Raw genomic sequence first — 7894 nt, 5'->3', positions numbered from 1 at the left:
AAGAACCTTTTGACCTCCTCCATGATTTAATTTTTTATTTATAACCATACTTATCATTTCTTTAATTTTTTATTACTAATCATTTCCTTAATTTTTTATAACTTATATTTTTATCATTCATATTCTAAACTAATAATTAAATATGAAATAATATACTTTTATGTAGTTTAGAAAAAAAATTGATTTTCCATTCAATAATAATTAATTAATAAGTTCTTTGATGATATATCTATTGAATGATATTGATTTTCATGATGTAACTTCTTTGATTTATAAAATTTTACATGAAATATTATAGTATAAATTCATAATAATAATAATAATTAATATTATTATTATTATGATGAGTATATTACATGTGATTATATTTACTAAAATATATTTATCTATTTAAAATAATATTTAAGATAAAGATTCAAATCAATCCCGTGCGAAACACGGGTCGACAATCTAGTTTCTTAAACATATTTGTCTACCTAAAGGATAAGGTGAATAACTATTTTTACATCTCTTATTTATTACTTGCAAGAAAAAAATTAAGAATAGAAAATTAGAAAAAATAAATAAATTATTAAATTTAAAAAAAAAAGTTTAAATATTAATTATTTTAATTTAATTTTAATTGATAATAGATATTAATATGTAATCATAAAAACAAAACTTTAAAAGAAAATAAGAATATGATGTGGGGTAGGGTGTTGAATTTTATTAAACAAAACCATTGTAGTGAAAAAAAATTGAATAGGTGTTGAATTATTAGGTGGAAGAGAGAGAGGATGATGTGGAAGATAAAAAGTGAAAAAGTAGGGTGTTGAATAATGTAACCATTGTACATAGTCTTAGTGTAAAATACTATCTTGAAAACAACAAACAAATGTACCATTTAATAAATAATTAAATATGTAAAAGTTAAATGGTATTATGTGATTGGCTGAAGGTAAACTACCAATGTTTTTGTGATGGGTACAGAAGTTGTCCCAAAAGATAAAACTTTGAATCCCAAAAGTTGATCTCTCTCACTTCCTATATTTAAACAAGTAAATGCATCTTAGTGGGAAGCACAAACAAAAACAACTTCAAATAAAAAAATAACATCTACGGTCAACTCTCTCTATGATGCCCCATACACGATTATTTAATATTAATTTCAATAAATTTTCAACAATAAAACCAAACAAGAAAGCAAACCGATGATTCTCCTAAGTCTTCGCATTCCACATTTTGAAACTCTTCTTTTCTTTTTCCTTTCTCCAAAGCCAAAAACATAACCGTCATAACAACCATCATGGATAAAAATCTCGCTGAAAATTCCGATACTCTCCCTCACACCGACGCAACACCAATGCCGGATCCCAATCTTACCGACGAAACCAACGGAGAACAACCACCGCCACCTCCGTCAGAAGAAAATCCACCCGAGGAAGAGAAGAAAGAAGAAAATGTAGAAACCACGGAATCCGCAGATGCATCTGCGGATTCCGTGGAATCTCCTCCTCCTAGCTTTGAGAAAATATCAGAAGAAATTGATGAATTTCTGGTGAGTTTGCATGAGAAAGATGAGATTCCTGATTACGTAGGAAAGTTCTTGGATCTGGTGGAGGAGAATTTGGCGAAATGTGAATCCGGTAAAGCAAAATGGGAAGAGATTCTGGAGAAAGATACATGGTTATTGGAATCTGTGAATCGGATTTCGAAGCTTAAGAAGATTCTGACTCGTCATGATGAAAACGAAACCGTAGAAGAGAAGGATGAAAAACGAGACTCAACAAGGAACCGCATTGGTGTAATTCAACAGAAAGCGATGTCGTTTTTGGAAGAAGATTTCCGTGTTTTAATGGAAGATTCTAGAATGCCAATGGAATTGAACACCGATGGACAGAACGTTGATTCGAAAGGAAAACATGTGGCATCGGAGGAAGGTGGTGATTCTGATCATCAACCGGACGAATCCGAGACGAATTTCCCGGGTTATACAGACGAGGTGATTGCTTGTATGAGCAAGATCGCGTGCGAGATGTTAACCGGAGGATACGAATCGGAGTGTTGCCAGGTGTATATCGTGGCGAGAAGGGCCGCGTTTGAGGAGATTCAACAGAAACTAGGGCTGGAAAGAATCAGCATTGATGATATGGTGCAGAAGGTGCAATGGGAGATTCTAGCAAGAGATATGATTCCGGCGTGGACTAACACGATCCGTAAATGCACGACCGTGTATTTCCCCGGGGAGAGGAAACTAGCCGAGGCAGTATTCTCGAGTAACCAGTCGGTTGCGGCTGGTCTATTTGGTAGCCTCTCCCGCGGAGTTGTGATTCCGCTTCTCAACTTCGCGGAAGGGGCTGCTATGACTAAGCGCGCAGGCGAGAAGCTATTCAAGTTGCTTGACATGTACGAAACGCTTAGAGATGTTATACCGAAGTTGGACGGACTCTTTCCTGAAGAGTCCTCCGAGGAGTTGAAGACAGAGATAACGCTCGCCAAAACACGTCTTGGCGAGGCAGCTATCGCTATCTTTTGCGACTTAGAAAACTCAATCAAGTCAGAACCCGCGAAAAACCCAGTCCCGGGTGGCGCGGTTCACCCTCTCACACGCTATATAATGAATTACCTCATCATAGCTGGTGATTACAAAGAAACCTTAGAACAGGTTTTCCGGGATCATTCAAAGATCGAAAGCATAGATTCAAGTAGTAGATTCGATGACAATGAAAACGACGTTGTTCCAGAAGAAGCATCGTCGCCATTTTCAGCACAGCTAATGAGAGTCATGGACTTACTAGATGCAAGCCTAGAAGGGAAAGCGAAACTGTACCGCGACGTAGCATTAAGCAACTTCTTCATGATGAACAATGGTAGATACACTTTACAAAAGATCAAAAGTTCAACTGAAATGAGCCAAGTGATGGGCAACACATGGTGTAGAAAGAAATCCTCTGAGTTAAGAAACTATCACAAGACATATCAGAGAGAAACATGGAACAAAGTTTTAACATGTCTGAGTCAAGAAGGGCTAACTGTGAATGGGAAGGTACAGAAGCCAGTGCTGAAAGAGAGGTTCAAAAGCTTCAATACATTGTTTGATGAGATTCATAGGACACAAAGCTTATGGGTTGTGAGGGATGAGCAGCTTCAATCAGAGCTTCGGGTATCGATATCCGCGGTCGTGATTCCGGCGTACAGGGCATTCTTTGGGAGGTTTTCACAGAATTTAGATTCTGGGAGACAGTCAGAGAAGTATATAAAGTACCAACCTGAGGATATAGAGACTTACATTGATGATTTGTTTGATGGAAAGCCTCCTCAATCTAATGCTAGAAGGAAAACATAAACATAATTGTTAGTTCCTTCTGGTTCCTCTTTCCATTGATTGTATATGATCCATATATCACTAGTACATACATACATACATATCATATAATCACAGTTTTTTGTTTGTTTTATATATATTTTACAGTGAAACAAAAAAAGGGAGGAATGACCATGCAATGTGAATGTACACATGTACATGTGCATGTTGAAATGAAGCTTCATGATTTTATTATTGTTAGAAGAAGTTCCTCTCATGAAAATTGTTCATGTTATTGAGCAAGTGTTTGGTTTGTTTGTAAACAGGATGTTCCACTTTAGTGTTTCTGTCAAGGGCCTTTTTTTCATTTGAGCTTGTGTAACTTTTCATCAATGTAATGTAATTTTTTCCTTGAGTTAGTATTGTTTTTGTTTCATATATAGTTTTTATACTTAGAACCTATGAGATGTAAAATTAAAATGTTAGGTTCGGACAATCAGTTTGCCATTTAAGTTTATAGTGTGTACTGAATTGGATTTAATATGTAACTTCATTCAGTTTATAAATATACCGTATTTACTTAGATTTAGATTTAAAAATAAATGCTCCATTCTCTTACATCTATAAATACAATTGTATCTTGAAGTTAGTGAAAATATCAATCAGTGCTCAAAACAATTCATCAACCAAGAAGTTAAGGAAGCCGCTTTTCAAATGAACACGGTGAAGATGCCTTTCCATATGAAATCCCGACTTTTTATTAGAAATATATGTCGTAGATAGGATTCTTCAAGGTATAGTTCATTGAAAAAATTGAACCAAATCAAATCATAATAAAAGTTCGCTCAAACCGAATCGAACCGTTTCAATTTAGATAGAATTAAATTGAACTAAAATTGTTTCAAAATTTCGAACTATACTAAATCGTTAGAAAACAATTTTTCTCAAACCGAACCATTTGTTAAGGAACTTGACCGTTATACTATTTTTTGAATTTTTTATAAAAAATTTAAAACTTGTTTTTTTGGTATTTTTCATTTTCAATTTCGGTTTGATTAAGTTTCGATTTGATTTACTTGTCACATGGTTCGGTTCTAAAACTATTTGTACAATATGATTCATTTTCCTAACCAAACATAATAGTTCAATTATTTTAACTTCAGTTCGATTCAGTTTGGCGGATCAATTTGATTCACAATTTTTTTGAACAACCCTAATTTTAAGGAATTATGTGGAAAACTTGGTATTGGAGATCCTCAATAATGATAAAAGTACGATAATATGAATAAGAGTTTCATTTGTCTAATTCCCAAAGGTAAACACCCAAAGACCCCAAAAGAGTTTAGGTCAATTAGTCTATGCAACATTATAATGAAGATTGTGACCAAAACAATTGATAACCGGTTGAAACCAATCCTTCCAAATATAATATATTGAACGAGGAACAAAATGCTTTTGTAAAAGAGAGACTAGTTACGATAACACTGCCATTGCTATGAAATATTTTCACGGGATGAAGAAGAAGAATAAAGGAAAGAAAGGAACCATGGCGCTGAAGTTGGATATGTCCAAGGCATATGACAAGATAGAATTGAAATTTGTAAAACTCATTGTTTTGGGCTGAGCTTGTGGCTGGCCCACCGTCGGGCAGGGCCTAGTCCAGCGTTATTGTAATGGAGGCCCAACAAGACGATCCAAATGTCCAAAGCCGTTGGGGACCGTCTCACCCACGTGTCCCTCTAAGGACACGTGGCAAATGCCTTCCAGTAGAATCGGTCCTCCTTCTTCCGAGGTTCACAGGCAGTTGATCTAAGACGAAGATCATGTGCTGATCTTGCCTACCTACATAAGATCCTGGTAGTCTCTTATTTTGGACCCGAGAATCCATCCCAACACAAGAGACCTTGGCCCAGCGCTGGGGCACTATCAATACCCTCTTTCATATGAGGATCAGATAATCAATTCTCATTCTCTACTTCGTACATGCTCTCTTCACTCTTAACCTCACATTGGCATCGAAGTGTCTTACAGGTAGGGGTGGAAATAGGCTGGGCCGAGTTAGGCTTTGCCAAGCCTAAGCCTGGACTGTGACCTGTCGTAGGCTTAATTTTAGGCCCGAGTCTGGCCTTTTCGAAGGTCTGGTTAGCCTTTTAGCCTACATAAAAGCCTATTTGTTATATATATATATATATGTGTGTGTGTGTGTGTGTGTGTGTGTGTGTGTGTGTGTGTGTGTAAATAAGAAATTAAAATTTTGTTGAAATAGATTAACTAACTAAAAGACCAAGAGACTAAAAATTTGTTTGCATTGACTTATTTTAACTTACCTATTAGCATAAGTTCTGAAAGACTATTTGTGTAAGTGAACTTATGAAAACAATGTTCATCAAGTGTTTTCATCTTATTTTCACAAATTCTTCAAGATAACCATGTTTTATTTATGTATTTTAATTCAAAGTACAAAACATAACATAATGATGATAACAAAAATTATTCAAATTTATTTAAATAGGCCGGCCTAATAGGTTTAAAAGACTTTTTTCTGGGCCTAAGACCTAGCCTTTTTAACTAAATAAGTTTATAAAAAAGAATTGGCCTTTTCTATTTTAAAAAAATGTGTGACCTGGCCTGAGCCTTTACAGGCTAGCCTATATAGGCTCAGGCCAGGCCACATATTATTTTTAAATAGAAAAGGCATATGCTTCTTTATAAGCCTATTTAGTTAAAAATGCTAGGCCTCAAGCCCTAAAAAAAGTTTTTTAAGCCTATCACGCCAGCCTATTTAAATAAATATGAATACTTTTTATGATCATTATGTTATGTTTTGTACTTTGAATTAAAATACATAAATAATACTTGGTTATCTTGAAGAACTTGTGAAAATAAGATGAAAACACCAGATGAACATTGTTTTCATAAGTTTTCTTAAACAAATAGTCTCTTAGAACTTATGCTAATAGGTAAGTTAAAATAAGTTAGTCTATTTAAACATCATTTTAATTGCTTATTTACATATGTCTAAAACAAATAGGCTTTTAGGTAGGCTAACACGCTAACCAAGTCTCAAAAAGGCCAGACTCAAGCCTAAAAAATAAGCCTACGACAGGCTACATGCCAGGCTTAGACTTCGGTTTTTTTGACAGGCCAGGCTTAGGCGTGGAAAAGCCTAGCTCGACCCAGCCTATTTCCACCCCTACTTGCAGGTACACCCCCTTCTCTTTTGGACCGACCTCAAGTCAAGTGTTGCAGGCCACTGAGGATCCTTCTGATCCTAGTAAGATCAGTGGCGCCGTCTGTGAGAATTCTCTGCTTCCTCATCTTTTCTTGAAATAGACCAAATCATCTTCACTCTGAAACCTACCGATCATCATGGCCAACCAACTCGACGACAATGTCAATACCTTCGCCATCGCAGGCAACATTAACAACAATGGGACAGCTGGTCCCGAACAGGGTGGTCCTAGGGACGGGCAGATCGCATCTTCCTATTCCGAGGACGCAGGCCACTAAGTTGTCCAGCAGCAGCAGATCCCTCTAGATGACACCTATCAAGATATCCCTGTGTCTCCAAATGCAGACACGGCCACAGTGGCTTTGTTCGCGGCGATCAACAAGAGTAACTTCCTCATACATAGCCAACAGATTGCGATGTTGTAGACTGAACATTGACCCCGCTACCTGAGGAGACACCGATCTAAGTCTCACACTCTGTCCCCGCGACGACGAGACGACCATTCACATTCTCCTCCTTGGAGGCACCGACAGGATGACTCGTAGAGCCTCTCTCCGCGACCAGCTAGTCGTCGCCCTCAACTCGAAAGGCCGTAGCCCGTGTTTACCAAGAAGCTTGAGTGCACCCCTTCCCGAAAGGGTCGACGCTCCCCTATTCCAAATAAAGGAAACGTTGTTGTCCATCCCAACCAGCCAAAGAGTCGGCCAAGAAACTCGCCACGCTGCCGTAGAAGCCCTCCGATCGACTGATCCCCATCTCGCTCGCCAATACGAAGCGAAGAAGACGACACCCATGGTCGTCTGTTACGAGCGATCATGGAAGCTGAGCTCCCCATAGGGATGGAAAAACCATCCCTTTGCCCACATACGATGGCATGACAGACCCGGACGACCACATTGAAAGCTTTGAGGCTATGCTCAACTACCACAGCGTCTGGGGCACTATCAAATGCAGGTTGCTCCCTACAACTCTCAGAAAGGGAGCCACGGTCCGGTACAAAAGCCTCTCCCCAAGATCCATCAATTCCTGGACAGACCTAAAAACACAATTCACCAAGAACTTCACCGCCTCCCGTCGACATCTGAAGACTGATGTGTCTTTGAAAGCAATTGTTCAGGGGAGCAACAAACCCCTTTAAGAATACCTTGAACGCTTCACTTGTACAGATATTGCTTTGTTTAAGTGTGGGGGATGACACGGTTTTGCTTTCCAAATTAGGATTTTCATGTTTTTCTTAGTATTTTATTTTGTATTGATGAGCTATCGACATAAAACTTAGCGTTGTATGGGAGACAACCTACGATTTCAATTATTATTACATTTTCAATGAGATTTTAAAAGTTATAAATTTCCAATTTCCAATACATTTTTTTTCGTTT

General features: G+C 37.5%; 1 protein-coding gene across 1 annotated transcript; it reads left to right on the top strand.

The window, feature by feature from the left end:
• Positions 1 to 1205: 1205 nt before the first annotated feature.
• LOC131633706 (exocyst complex component EXO70C2-like) lies at positions 1206 to 3333 on the top strand. The gene has a single exon (XM_058904395.1). The coding sequence runs from the start codon at positions 1286 to 1288 to the stop codon at positions 3323 to 3325; it is 2040 nt and encodes a 679-aa protein (XP_058760378.1). The 5' UTR covers positions 1206 to 1285; the 3' UTR covers positions 3326 to 3333.
• The last annotated feature ends 4561 nt before the right edge of the window (positions 3334 to 7894 follow it).

The sequence above is a fragment of the Vicia villosa genome, unplaced genomic scaffold (genome assembly GCF_029867415.1).
Source record: "Vicia villosa cultivar HV-30 ecotype Madison, WI unplaced genomic scaffold, Vvil1.0 ctg.001168F_1_1, whole genome shotgun sequence".
Classification (NCBI taxonomy): domain Eukaryota; kingdom Viridiplantae; phylum Streptophyta; class Magnoliopsida; order Fabales; family Fabaceae; genus Vicia; species Vicia villosa.
Note: the sequence above shows the minus strand (reverse complement) of the source record. Positions and strands in the feature narration are given on the sequence as shown.